This window comes from Eupeodes corollae, chromosome 1 (genome assembly GCF_945859685.1).
Source record: "Eupeodes corollae chromosome 1, idEupCoro1.1, whole genome shotgun sequence".
In the NCBI taxonomy this organism is placed as follows: Eukaryota; Metazoa; Arthropoda; class Insecta; order Diptera; family Syrphidae; genus Eupeodes; species Eupeodes corollae.
The window spans coordinates 246,777,997-246,793,340 of NC_079147.1; the positions used below are offsets into that span (position 1 = coordinate 246,777,997).

At 38.4% G+C, this 15,344-nt stretch overlaps 1 protein-coding gene across 1 annotated transcript; it reads left to right on the top strand.

Annotated features, from left to right (window-relative positions):
- Positions 1-478: 478 nt before the first annotated feature.
- LOC129949622 (uncharacterized) lies at positions 479-2,323 on the top strand. Its single transcript, XM_056061197.1, has one exon. The coding sequence runs from the start codon at positions 479-481 to the stop codon at positions 2,321-2,323; it is 1,845 nt and encodes a 614-aa protein (XP_055917172.1).
- Positions 2,324-15,344: the final 13,021 nt, after the last annotated feature.

Here is a 15,344-nt window from a genome sequence, read left to right on the forward strand (position 1 = left end):
CTGTGCGTTCATACAAAACCAACAAACCAAATCAAATATCGACGAACTTGAAACAAAAATCAGACAAACAAATTTCCTACGGTAGAGCACAGTAAGCAGGCAGCCGATATATAGGTCGAAGGGCAGAATAGTTGGTAAAGTTCAGCTTTTCACATTAAACGCGGCTTCTAATTGCCTTGGCCCATAGAACACTCTCTGGCAGACCAAAAAACTGACCAACCGCCCAACCAAACAGTGCAAATCGATTCTCTCCAAGTCCACAAGTCCTGCCAGCAGCCAGAGCAGCTTGTTAATTACTTAAACACCACCCAACATCCAAAAATAAAACAAAAAAAAAAAACTAAAACAACAATTCGAGAACTTGCAAATCATCGACAGCTGAGTCAGTTCGATTGTGTGCTATAAAATCCCTTGTCCTGTTGAAAATCACACAGAAACTCCGCGGACGGTTAGTATGAAGTCGAAGTGGCGAAAAATAATGCCAATTGTATTCCGTCTCCGGGTGCTTGTAGCTGCTCTAATAACACTTCAACCTGCAACCGCGGCCATTAATTGTACGTTCGTAATCGAAATCATCGGCAGGCTTTATGATGTCTATCCGGTGCAAACGTTTCCAATTTTCTGGAGTCGATACATTGAACCTACGGATAGTTTGTTTGCTAACGTCTCACAGAATCTCTTCCATCAATATCCGATTCCACAGATGCACTTTACCCAATCGTCAAATCACGAGGAGCTACGGAATTCGTTGGACGTAAATACCACAGTCTCCATTGTGCTCACCGATCATATGTCGATGGAAATTCTTAAGATTGTCGAAACTCGGTTAAGAGGAATGCACTTGGCGAAGCTGGTGTTAGTCTTGAGGGAAGAAGTTTTTCTCGACCAATTGAGATTTTTTCAAAATTGGATTTGGGAGAAGCAGTTTATCAACGCTTTGGTGCTGTTCCAGGACAAGACCAGCCATCAAAATCAGATTTTCACAGTCTACGGTTATCCCGAACCGCACTGGGTCAACAAGACTGGGGTTTCTGATGCTAGGAAGCTTTTCATGAAACCCACTAAGGACCTAAAGAACTATAGAATTGAAATTCTCTACATGGAAGACGTTCCAAGGGTGTTTGTTCTAAATAAAAACGGAGAGCAGCGTATAGTTGGGCGTCATGCAAATCTCATCAAGCTTTTTGCCAAGCACATGAACATCGACCTTGTCTACAATTTTCAACCCCATTTGGATTTGGAGAAAATCCTCCGCGAGTTCCATAATCGCAATATGGAACTTAGTGTTCATTCGTATTCGATGTTTGATCTGGAGGATATTGGATGCAGTTACCCCCTCGAAACGGTTCGTTGGTGTATCATGGTGCCACTGCGAAGTGAGGTGCCCAAGAGCGATTATCCCATCATAAGTTTCGACACAGGCACCTGGATTGCCACTGGATTGAGTGTGCTTTATATCGGTATACTGCTGCGTTTCATTGATCCGCCATCTTCGGAAGTTACCCAGAAGTACTTCTTCCTGCGGAGTCTGGCGATGCTGATGTATAGCCCGAATATGGCGGAACGAATGACGATGCCGACTGTCAGGCAGATTCTATTCTTCGCTCAGGTTTTCGTGCTGGGTTTCATTTTGTCTTGCTTCTACTCCACGTATCTGACAAGTTTTTGCACATACATGGTGTTCCAGCCACCAATCGACAGCGTTGAAGACCTAGTGAAGGAGAATCTGCGAGTGATGGTCATTGACTATGAGCTTGAGGCAATACGCACGCGGGCTATCTATGGCGAAACATTTTTAAAGCTCCTCTATCCAGTCTCGTATCTCGAGGTAAATACACGCAGAGCTCAATTCGATGGGCATTATGCCTATAGCATTCGTCAAGACCGCTGGAATTTCCTTAACAAGCAGCAACGAGGTCTGGAAAAGGTTTTCTTCCGACTTTCGAAAATCTGCTTTGGCAGGCACTTCACCATGTTTCCTCTACAATTTGACTCACATCTTCGTGCAGACTTGGATATGTTCATTCTGATTGTGATGCAGGCTGGATTGGATTTATTTTGGGACGAAGAAGCATTTCGCATGGCAGTGACCATGAAGCTATCAAAAGTTCTGGTCGAACAGACTGTTGTGGTGCAACCATTGCGTTTGGATTACTTTCAACATGTCTACGCTGGCTATTGGTCACTGATTGGGATAAGTACTTTGATTTTTATCTTCGAAGTGTTGTATAACAGATATTTTGTCATTCGTAGAGCCCTGGAACGAGCAAGGGCCTTGGAAGATTATGTGCAGGGAAATGACGATGGCGAGGGATTTAATTAAACATTTTCGTGCTGGAATATTGATTGTCTCTGTGTGTTGAGCTTTTTATATGAACAAATAAAACTGAAGTGCTGTCTTCAAAAATAAAAAAGAAGAGGGTGTGTGATACATAAAATGTCAAGAACTTGTGTTTTTTCTATAAATTACGGCAGGTGACCATTAAAATAAAAAACTTTTAATATAAAGAGTATAATTACTTTAAAATTGTTACCTAGTTCTAAATCTTCATATTTTGGAAATCTTACTATATTTTTTTAATTAAAATACCGTGTTCTGCATACGATAAAAAATAATACTTTTGGAAATAAATTTGCTAACATCCTAGTTGAGTATTAATTTATGGACATAGTAGCTTAAAGCTACGTGTGTGACAAAATAATACAATTTTTGTTTTTTTTTTTTTGACAGTTGAAGCAGTTGACGTCTAATGTATAGTAACACTAGCTGACCCGACAAACGTTGTGTTGTATGAATAATGCTAGAGAATATTTTGATTGAAATAAAAAACTTATTGTAAGTCTGTAAGGACGTGGTATAAAAGTGGGAGAGCTATAGAGCAAATTGTATTCGGTGGCGAAATATTAAAATATCAAATCAACAAACAAATTTAATTGGAAATTGAAGGCTTTTGAATTGAATTGGCACATTTGTGGGTATAATAAGGATTCGCGGTAATAATATATTTTCACCTCGAAATTTGCCAATTAGAATAATTATGACTTCGGTAGCGTGCCGGCCGTTGCACAACCATGGTGGGTTCAAATTACGAAGCAAAATTACAGGAGATCAAACCTTCAGTTGTTAATTATGCGGTCGCATTTCTGGTAAATCCAATGAGTTCGAAAACCCAGTTTGATAATTTACAGCTTCGGTAGCATCACAAACTGTATCAAAAAATTTGTATTACACCAAGTCTTCTGGTAACAAATGTATCTTGAGATTTAATTCGTTGATATCCATATTCCACATTTTTTGGCGCTCATGATTCGATTTGGGTAACGTAATCGTGCAAAAATCGACCGGTTATTTTATGCATTCAGTTTCAACTATAGTAACTTTTCCTTCCTTTAAGTTGTACTTTTTCAATATTACGCAACAGTGGCGAAGATTTTAAGCACGCGTTGATCTCATCAGCGTACGTTGAACGTTAGTAAAATCGTTAAGGCTTGGCTATGCCGTCTGCCGATTGACTTCTGTTTGAAAATTAACAACGTTTATCTAATTGAAGTTTTTGTTTAAATAATTCGTTAATAATTTGATTACGGTAAGACATTGCACATCGAAAATCATTAAATAATTAATTTACGTTTCCTTCACAGTTGAAGAGGCCGACTATTTCTTCTGGTGACTTTACATTGCTGTCGAGCAAATTTTTGCGTATTTCACATAAAATTGGACACTTTCCAATGAAATGGATTACATCTTTCCTTACTCTTAAGTTACAAAGGCTGCAGTTGATAGGCAGATCCTCTCGATGTGGTATAACATTAAGGCTTATCAATTCACCTCTCATTTTGAAAATAGCCGATATGAGCTCCTGGTTGTTCTCGTTTCAAAAGTAGTTACGTTCGCATAAATTGTGATTTAGATTCTTGTATCTAGATCTATTCACCGTGGATGTAGCTTTATTAATAGCGTCTGCTCTCAGTTTTTCATCTAAATTTGCAATAAGATTCCGGAGGTCGTGATCGCAGTAATTACCATTTTCATCAACTATTCGAAAGTCTGTTCTACAGTAGGCAGCAAGGTCTTCTAGCTTCTTATACCACAGATTTTGCTTCTCAATTGTTTTCAATGCCAGAATTTTTGGGAGTCTTTCATCTGGCATATTAAAAACTTTTTTGATATAATCAATATGACATATAATAGTTTTGATGAAGAGCGGTGGTAATCCTGTCTCAATTGAGATCATATAGTTTGAGGTGTTTTTCGGTAAACGACAGCATCTTTTAATGAAGAACCTCGGAAGTTTTTCCACAATTTCAAACGTCTACCCTCCCCATACCTGTGCTGCATACATCATAATAGATTCTGCCACTGCAACAAAAACCTTTTATTTAACACTATGTAATACTGACTGGTTTAAGAAGCATTTCTTCCATGTTGCAGGTATTGCATTTTTAGATTTAATCAGCTTTTCTTTAAGATGTGTTTTTATATTAAGATTGCTGGTTCTGGTGAATCATAGATATTTGTAGGCTTTAACAATCTCGATTGGTTCTCTGTCATAGTGCCATTTCTTATTCCTAGCTGTTCTACCAGAACCATTCCGGAATATCATCACCTTGGATTTCCTCAAATTAACTTTCAGATTCCATAAGCGGCAATACACATTTAGTCGGTTAATCTTCAACTGTAGGGTTTCGGGCGAGTAAGCAAACAATATGACATCATCTGCAAAAAGCAAGGCTTTGATGAGTGTCCTCAATATTTCAATTCCATCAAGAAAAAAATAAATCAGGTCCTCTATGAAGAAGGCAAAAAGATTTGCGCTTAAATTGCAACCTTGCTTGACTCTATCTAACCTACTATTATAAAAATCAAATAAAAAAGTCAAATTCATTAAAAGCAATACAGGAATTAGTAGTTGAATTGTGTTTGGCATAATTTGTACTATGAGAAGGAACTTATAAAAAATTTACCATCTCTAGTTCGCAAACTACAAGAAGGTACGTAAATATTAAACATTGAGCAATCTTTAGAATAAGAATTAGAATTAGAATTCAAAACATCGAAAGTAAAGAGTATCAAATATAGCTTTCTTTTCAGCTCTAAAGGGTTTAAATTAAATACACCTGGTCTCATAAGATGGAATATCTGAGTTTATAAAAACCTTACGTAAAGCAAATTTGGTAAATCTTTTTTGAACTAAAAATCCTAAGGATACTTGATTGAGCAAAGAGATTTCATATAATGAAACAATACTCCAGCAAAGGTCTGGCAAGGGATAAATAAAGGGTTTTTAGAGCATATGGATCTTCAAAAGATTTAGAACTTCTAGAAATAAAATCCAACATCGAATTAACTCTAGAAATATAACTTGATTAATTTGAAATGAAAAACTTATTTTATAGTCAAAGATAACTCCAAGATCGTTTGGTCTCGTTACCCTTTGTAATGGGTGATTATCAATTTCGTAATTTAAACTAAATGGATCTAGAATATTAAAAAAAGTTAGAACACTGCATTTTTGAATATTGATATAAACCATTTATATAGTACACCAGTTATCAATGCAATCAATATCAGTTTGAATTTTTTTGGCATCTAATGGAGATCTTACACATCATAAAATTGAGATCATGGGCATATAATAAAAACTCCTTAATTTCTCGACCGTGTTGGGGTTATTAAACAAAATGTTTACAGAAGACGAATTTTCGAGCTACTTTCGTTGGCTACAATATTTCCTACATTTAAAAAGTAATCTGAGTTCACCAGAAAATCATAGTGGCATTTCGTAAATTCAATTGAAAGCAATAATTTGATAATTCGATATCAAGCTGGTTTCCAGGCGGGCCTTTCAACGATTGATCAAATTTTCGGTCTTAAGAGCGTTGCAGGCGTTTTATCGACAAAAAGAAACCCCTATACACTTTTTTCGTCGATTTTAAAGTTGCGTTTCATACCATCAACAGAAGATCACTTTTATATAAGCTAGCAGTTATTGGTCTATCAACCAAATTTTTTCGGATTTATGAACAACTTTTATTAAACACGTCTGCAATGGTTTGTAATAATATATCTATGTGTCAAAATCCTTTAAAACCGAAACAGGTGTTCCACAAGGTTTTATATTGAGTCCGCTGATGTTCGCTCTTTTTATCAATGACATTGAAAATAAATTAGCGGGAGGCGTCAACTTTGGCGATTTGTCTTTGAAGGTTTTGCTCTATGCTGATGACCTGGTGGTGTTCTCTGATAACCCAGTGACATTGCAGCTTTAGATGAATAAACTTAATATTGCGGTTTCACTTCTAAATCTAAAATTAAATTAAACCCCAAACCGTTCAGATAATAATGTACGAAATTGGACATTAGATGGTACCGATATTGAAGTTGTCAGCGAATATAAATATCTTGGTTTCACTATCACTCATAATCTCATAATTTTAACATCAATAATCATATTAAAGAAAAACTGGCACTAGCCAAATCAGCTATAAACTCGATTTGTTCACATTTTTTTCAAGAAGCTTCGTGGACCCTACATCGAAATTCAAGGTTTTTGATGCTACCGTGAACAGTTGGTTTTGTTATGGATATCAAGTGTATGGATGCCAATTTCTAGAGGATATAGAAGTTATTCAAAGATACTTTTTCAAAACAATCTTCCGGCTGCCGCGTACACGCCTAATTACGCCATATGTGTTAAGTCGGGGCTTCCCCAAATATATGTTAGAAATGTTAAGGCCAATGCAGACTATCTTATTAAAGTTATGCATAGACCTGATAGTGTGGATATTCCTCTTTTAGAAATTGGCATGCTCTTGCCACAGCACACAATTTAGCAATGAATCTTAATGCAAAAAACAAAGAAGAATGGAGAAATACGTTGTACAACTGCATTTCAATGGTTGATTAGGAAATGTACAAAACTAATCTCGAAAGGGCTAGGGGAGCACTTTCTAGAACAACCTCTAGCCGTCTTAGTTTGACTTTGGGTGATTTTAATTATTTCTGTGAGGACCTTTCTGCTTCTGATATAAGTTTGATATTCAAAATACGGGCTGAAGCTCTTAGCAACTTATCCTATTTTACAGGAAATCCGTAGACTGGATTTTGATAAAAGCTTTTTTTCGTCGGAAGAATGTTTTGGTGTTTTGAACAGGGGGTATGGTTGGAAATTGCTGGTACGCTATGTCTGCTATGCAAATAATTACAGAAATTCTTATTTGATTCTGCTATGTAGTATCTACTTATATAAATAAAGAAAAAAATGTTTGTTTTAGGTAAACTAAAAGCCCCAATATTCCATAACTTGAACCTTACTTACGACTTACTTGTGCTGCATATAAAATGCTTCCAATAGCTTCTTGATATGGAACGGTTTTTATGTAATAAGTTTCGTGTTTGCTTTCTTGATGTGTTTCTTTTATAAGCTTTTGATTAGTATCTAAGGGTGTGGATACCGGATTTCGTCAGGCGTTTTTTCTTATGTACCTTTGCAAGATGTTCTGTTCGCTAAATAAACTGCCGTATTTGCAGCTTCAGCCCAAAAACGTTTGTGTAAACCAGACTCGATGAGAAGACAACGCTATTTTTCGATTATTCATTCTTTCTGCCAACCCGTTTTGTTGTGGAGAATATGGAACCGTTGTTTGATGTTGAATGCCTACATCTGCTAGAATCTTCTTCATCTTACAATTGCAATATTCCTTTCCATTGTCGCTTCTTTATTTTGTTACCAGTCTGATTTGCTACAAAATTTTTGAACTGAAGGAAATTTTCCTCTACCTCATTCTTGCTTTTAATGAAAAACGCCAAGAGTTTTCTTGAAAAATCATCAATGAATGGAAGCATGTACTCTGAACCTCCAATTGATTTTTGTTGTACTATAGTTCTGATATTGATTCTGCTGTAGTACCAATTGAGTTAAACTGTAGGAGTGCCATTTTACCTTTGATACATGTGATGCAATTGATTTTTGGTTGGGTGGTCTGTTGAGTCGGAACATATTGTTCACCAAGCTTGCAGTTGCAACAACATTACCCCTTTGGTTTTTCACTAAAAATCCATTCTTGGAAAAAATTATTATTATTATTATTATTATCATCTTTATTTTTTTTCATTTCAAAAATTTACAAACTTAAAACTAAAGATTACAAGCATGGCTCATGGGCCGTCTGCCGGTATATTTTTATAAACTAAACATTTTGTGAGAGAAAGTACAAAAATTTGGTTACATAAAGAAAAAAGCAATTGAAAAAAGAAAAAGAATAATGCCAGAGAGAAGAAAAAAAAATATATATTCGTTTTAATGGTGTAGCTAATTTAATAGATAAATACATTTATTAAAAAAAAAAAATATAAACAAAATCTGATTCGGGCTTTTAGTTTAGCTAAAACAAAATTATTAAGTTTTTCAAAAACAGCAATCATTTAATTATGGCAATTATGTGTTAAACAATACATAGATCATAAAGTATTTGCAATTTCAAATGCGGTTTGGGCTTTTAGTTTGGCGAAAACGAAAAAAAAAGAAAGATATCTCAAGGAATTTAATGATTAGCAATTTTTCAAATGCGATTTAGGCTTTTAGTTTAGCTAAAACAAAATTGTAATAGAATTATTATTCTAGTATATATTAATGTACATGTTTCTATATGAAACTGCATCTAATAAAAACTGAATGAGTAGACGCCATCCGTTATCTCCATTCAGAACACCTAGACATTCTTCAAGTGACAGAAAACTCTTGTTAAAATAAAGCCGACGAATTTCCTGCAAGATTGGGCACAATGCAACAAAGTGGAAAATGTTTTCAACTTGATTAAGGTTGCACAAAGTGCAGTTTGGGTTGTTACCAGTTCTGTGCGGTCTGTGATTAAGCTCTAACATCTCCGTGCGTGCTTTAAATATGATGCTCATTTCCATTACAGTAAATTTATCACTAAAGTAATTAGACGACCCCAGTCTAAGGTTAAGTTTACTGTAAATTGATCTCGACACAGACTCCCTCGCCCTATCTAGATAGCTTTGGAATGAGTGATCATCAATGGTAGATATGCAGTCGTAGAAAGCACTTCTCCACGTATCTAAACTATCAACAGATAGAGACAGAGGAAAGTTGTGTGCCGAGGCCATATCATACCAGTCTTTAAATGGAGTATACCGGCATCTAAAACACACTGATAGGACCCTCTTTTGCAAATTGTTGGCCGGCCTTTGCATTACCCTCAATATATAATCAGCGTTTGCTTTTAAATACATAATAAATATTGGAGCAAGTCCCGATTCGATATGTATAGCATAATTGGGCGTGTTAGTTGGGAGTCTAAAGATACGCTTGAAAAAATATCTTTGGACAGATTCGATATCTTCTAATTGCTTGTACCCATAGATTTGGTTGCCATAACACAAACAGCTTTTGATAGTTGCTTCAAACACTTTGAACTTAGACGTAGGATCAACAAGTTTGTTATTAAAAAAGTTTGACCACATACAATTTATTGCAGTTTTTGCAACTCTCACCTTATCTTTTATGTGAACACCAAAATTCAGGTTATGAGTTAATGTGAAGCGTAAATATTTAAATTCTTTCACCACTTCTAAGTTGGAACCATTGAAGGTCCAGTTGCGGTCGGTTCTAATGCTACGATGTTGGGACCTAAAGACCATTATCTTCGACTTTGAGGTGTTTATTTGGAGATCCCATTGATCACAAAATTGTTTTAATTTGTTTATTTGAAGCTGAAGTGTGACTGCATTATCAGTTAAGATCACCAAGTCATCGGCGTAGAGCAAAACTTTAATAGACAATTCACCAAAAGTAACACCACCAGGGATATAGTCTTCAATATCATTTATAAATAGTGAAAAAATAAGCGGGCTTAAAACGCAGCCTTGGGGCACACCTGTATTACAACTAAACGGTTTCGATTTGCTACTACCGTTTGAAACTACAGCTGTCATATTTGAGAGCAGCTGCTCATAGATTCGGATAAATTTTGTCGATAGCCTTTATAATTTATTTTTGAGTCCTGTAATATTATAGCAGAAGATTTTTAAATTATAATTAGTTAAAAGGCAGACGGCATCTCTATCCTATGTTGAATGATGTTGCTTAAAGTTCGTACCCAAACCATGACGATTGTTTGCGAACGCACTCACAGATGGCGCTTCAGTGACATGAGGTGTGGCGACACTGTAACGATGGTGGCACCTCTACCTGTTAATAAAGAAGTTAAAATAGAAGATTCCAGAACAGAACAATTTTTGATTCTAAGTGTATAAAAACAAACTGCCAACAGTGAGCAGATACAATTTGAATTCTTTTTAATATTCTTCTTTTTATTCTCTTTGAGTTCGGACTGGTTTCTTCTTATGTCCCACCGCACATTTACTTAAACCTAAATTTAATATAATAATAACTTAGAAATTTAATTACTATTGTTATTCTATTTAATAAAATTGTTGAATTAAATATCAGTGTTTGCTTTGATCACTTGTTTTTGTGGTGAATTTTGATTTCGTTTAGTTGGTGTCAATGACAGACACCACATTGGTGACCCCGACGTGATTTGACTGAGTTCCAACCATCACAAAAACAGTAACCATCAACCAACCATCACAACAATAACAGCAAACACAACAATACAAAAATAACCAGAACACGTAAGTCATTTTATCTTAACCATATTTTAAAATGATTGCCCGAACGCCAACAAAAGATTTGGAGTCAGAAGGAACGGCTGAAGAAGACAAGACCCCAGCCGGTGAAAACTTAAATCAAAGCCTACTTGACTTAGACAGCGATCCATTACTTAACAACTTCAATCACGCATCTTCTGGTAGTGGTCCTTTACATCCTCCGTTATCTGGTGCTACATATAACGGATCCCGTCAAAACTCCGACCCTAAATCATTAATACCGCCTGGTGCAATGTTTATGCCTCAGTACCACAACCACGTGCAGCAAGAGTATGTGTACGCCGTCAATCTGCATCTTCCGCAATTTTCGCCGGAGACCCCAGACCTCTGGTTCGCCATAGCAGAAGCTGACTTCACGGCAAACAGAATAAGCAGCGACGCTCAAAAATATAATCAGCTCCTTAAAGCCCTACCACTGCATATCGCCAGCCAGCTGATTGATATTGTAAACAACACTCCAGCACACGACAAATACAAGACACTTAAAACTGCAATCCTCGAGCGTTTCTCTGAATCACGCCAAAAACAAATTCAAAAGCTACTCCGAGAGAAGGTCCTCGGCAGCAAAAAACCTTCTCAGCTTCTCAGAGAAATGCGAGAGTTGGCAAAAAATGCAGTGAGTGACGAAGTGCTACATCAGCTTTGGACAGAACGGCTGCCGGAAAAAATTCGTCCTCTGCTCGTCATCTCAGACAATTTAAGTGACCTTAAAGCCCTAGCGGAGACTGCTGATCGCATCATGGATGCATTGGGTGGTGCTTCGATCATGGCTGTAAGTTCAAGAGACATCATGCCTTCGCCAACAACACGAACATCAAGTTCACATGATGTCCTTCGACTGGAACGACAAATTCAAGACCTAACCATCACGGTCAAATCGTTCCAGAACGAACTTCAAGGTTTACACCTGGCACATCAACAGACCCAAAACCAGCTACTGGAGATGCAACTTCGACACCAACAGCCATCGTCCAGTGGAGCGCTGCCACAACGACAAAACACCCAGCAAGGTCAGTACGCACAGAGAAGTCGTTCGAGAGGCAGGTCCGTTACACCCAACCGCAATGGTATTTGCTACTACCACAACAGGTGGGGTCATGAGGCTCGACAATGTACTCAGCCATGCAAATATACCCCAAGTTCGTCCAAGCAGGAAAACTAGAAATGCTGTCACTAATTGGAGCAGTTGGTGACAGCATAGCTACTTCACCTTTGCATGAAATCCGTCTACATATCCACGACCACTCAACGCAACGAAAATTCCTCATCGACTCAGGCTCGGTGGTATCTATTATTCCATCCAACTTCCTCAACAATAGACCGGAACAAGAACAGCTCACCCTCTATGCAGCGAATTCAACCCCTATAACCACTTACGGCTGCAAAACACTAAAACTAGACTTAAACCTCAGAAGAAGCTTTTCTTGGCCGTTCATAATTGCGGACATACCAACTGCAATTATTGGCGCCGACTTCTTGAGCCACTTCAACCTGCTCGTCGATCTCAAGAACCAACGGCTGATCGACCCACTCACTTCGTTCTCAACCAGAGGTGAAACACTTGAGACGGCAACTTACAATGTTTCAACGATCGACGGATCACTTCCCGAACAATACGCCAAGCTCCTCAAGGAATACGTTTCCATCACCAAACCGATCAATAGCCCAAACCTCACCAATGTACAGTACGCTCATCGCATTATAACAACAGGTCCTCCAGTATCTTCACGTGCTTACAAACTTGCAGGAGAAAAAGCAGCAGCCGCAAAGACACAAATCTCCGAGATGCTGGAAGAAGGCATCATTAGACCATCAAGAAGTCCTTACGCGAGTCCTATCCATCTCACCAGAAAGAAAAACAATGATTGGCGACTCTGCGGGGACTACAGACAGCTTAACACTACCACCGAAGCCGATAAGTATGCGCCTCCACTCGTGCAAGACCTCTTCCTTCGCCTCCATGGAAACCACGTCTTCACAAAACTGGATCTGAACAGAGCTTACCATCAAGTTCCTATGCATCCAGAAGACATCCACAAAACGGCAATCATCACACCATGGGGTCTTTATGAATATCTGGTGATGCCATTCGGTCTCAGAAACGCAACTCAAACGTTTCAAAGATTCATGGACTCCATATTCCGTGACCTCGAGTTCGTCTTTGTCTACATTGACGATATACTCGTAATGTCCAAAGACGAAAACCAACACATCGACCACCTCCGGACAGTCTTTGAACGTTTGAAAGCCTTCTCACTGAGCATCAACATCAAAAAGTGCATGTTTGGTCAAACTGAAATCAACTTCCTGAGCTATAACATCAACGCTCAGGGATATGCACCATCAAGCGATCGAGTCGATGCAATATTGAAATTCAAAAAACCCGAGACAATACAAGAACTTCGACGATTCCTTGGAGTGACAAACTACTACCGACGTTGTATTCATAATGCTGCACAATCACAACTTCCGCTCAATGCATACCTCCAACGTTCAATAAAAAACGACAAAACAAAGATTCAATGGACTGAGGAGGCAACAAAGGCCTTCGAAGAATGCAAAGAGAAGATAGCAAATGTCACACTCCTCGCTCATCCTACAACAAATTCTGCTTTGACACTCACCACAGATGCATCATCTTCTGCTATTGGAGCCAAACTTGAGCAGCAGAATGGAAACACCTGGGAGCCGCTTGGATTCTTCTCCAGAAAACTCAGTCCCTGTGAGCAGAAGTATTGCACATATGACCGTGAGCTGCTAGCCATCTTTGCCGCAATACAATTTTTCCACCACATGTTGGAGTGTCGCACCTTCAAAATCAGAACAGACCACAAACCTCTGATTTATGCTTTCAAACAGAAGCATGAGAAAGCACCTGAGCGCAGAATCCGACAACTTGACTACATCTCACAATTTACAACGGACATAGTCTACGTAAAGGGTGAAGACAACGTAGTTGCAGACGCTTTGTCTCGGGTCAACACTATCAACATGCCAACAATACTTTCTCCACAAACAATTAGAGACGAACAACGCAACGACGAACATCTTCATGATCTAGTTACAAGTGCATCAACTCTACATCTACATGAACTGCAAGCAGAACCAGACGTCAAAATATACTGCGACATTTCTACTGGCATAGTCAGACCATACATCCCTCTGTCACTTCGAAGAACAGCGTTCGAAATCATCCACAACAACGCCCATCCCAGTGGAAGAACAACATCACGTTTGCTGAGAGAAAAATTTATTTGGCCTGGAATTCGAAAAGATGCTTTACAATGGTCTCGAGAATGCATAGCATGTCAGAGATCTAAAGTACATCGTCACAACAAAATTCAACCTGACCACATCGTTGTTCCAGACTCCAGATTCAACCATCTTCACATCGACATAATTTTTCTCCCAATGGTCCAAGAGTTCCAGTACTGCCTCACCATGATAGACCGTTTTTCGAGGTGGCCAGTAGCAGTTCCCATCAAGGACATGACCGCAGATACTGTCGCAACAAATTTATTCACCCACTGGATTGCTCACTTTGGTTCTCCTGTAACTATAACAACGGATCAAGGATCACAGTTCGAGTCAGCGCTCTTTCACGCTCTTACCAATCTCGTTGGAAGCAAGAAAACCCGAACAACACCATACCATCCACAATCCAACGGAATGGTCGAGCGAATGCACAGAACATTGAAGGCAGCTTTAATGTGCTCACCAAAACCTTGGATCGACATACTGCCAACAGTCTTACTTGGTTTGAGGACATCATTCAAGGAAGACATCCAATCCACTCCAGCAGAAATGCTATATGGAACGTGTTTGAGGATACCTGGTGAATTCTTCGTGTCATCGGATCTACTACCAGACTCGTCAACATTCATAATAAAACACCGCGAGTATATGAGTGGAATTCGACCAACTCCCACAGCTCATCACACCAAACAAGAATGTTCATCTTGAAAGATCTTAACACCTGTTCACATGTTTGGTTGCGGTGCGATCATGTCAAAGACTCTAAGAAAAAGTCAGTCATTATTTAGCGGAAGTCACTAAAAGACATCAGTTTTTATAACTCTGACAACAAGTCTATTTTCGAATTACTATTTGACAGCTACAATTATACTTCCGTGTCTGAAATGCGTTAAAATAATGGTTAATAGTTGACGTTTGGTTAAATTTTACAATAGCGCGGTGAATTAATGTTTCAAAAAGTACCAAGCTTCAGAGCAGGTTAAAATTTGACACTGGTGGTTAATTTTAATTTTTGACGTTTATCAATCGATAAAATTTTCATTTCCATCTTCGGAAAAAAGTATTACTTATGACCTAATGGTTGGCGCGTGTAACTTACTAACTTAATGTGGCGCTACAGTCCTGTGTGAACTAGGACGTCACCCAACAAACTACTCCATCTAGCTCGGTCCCTAGCTAGATGTCTTCAGTTTCGTGCTCCAAGTTGGGTGAGGTCAATTTTCACTTGTGCGAGCCACCTGATTCGCGGTCTTCCTCTACTGCCCTGTTCTGTAGGTGTGTGTTCAAAGACTTTCCAGGCCGGAGCATTGATTTCCATGCGCTCTACGTGACCCAGTTATTTTAGTCGTTGGACTTTTAAACTTCTGGCTAAGACTACGTTGTACAGCTCGTC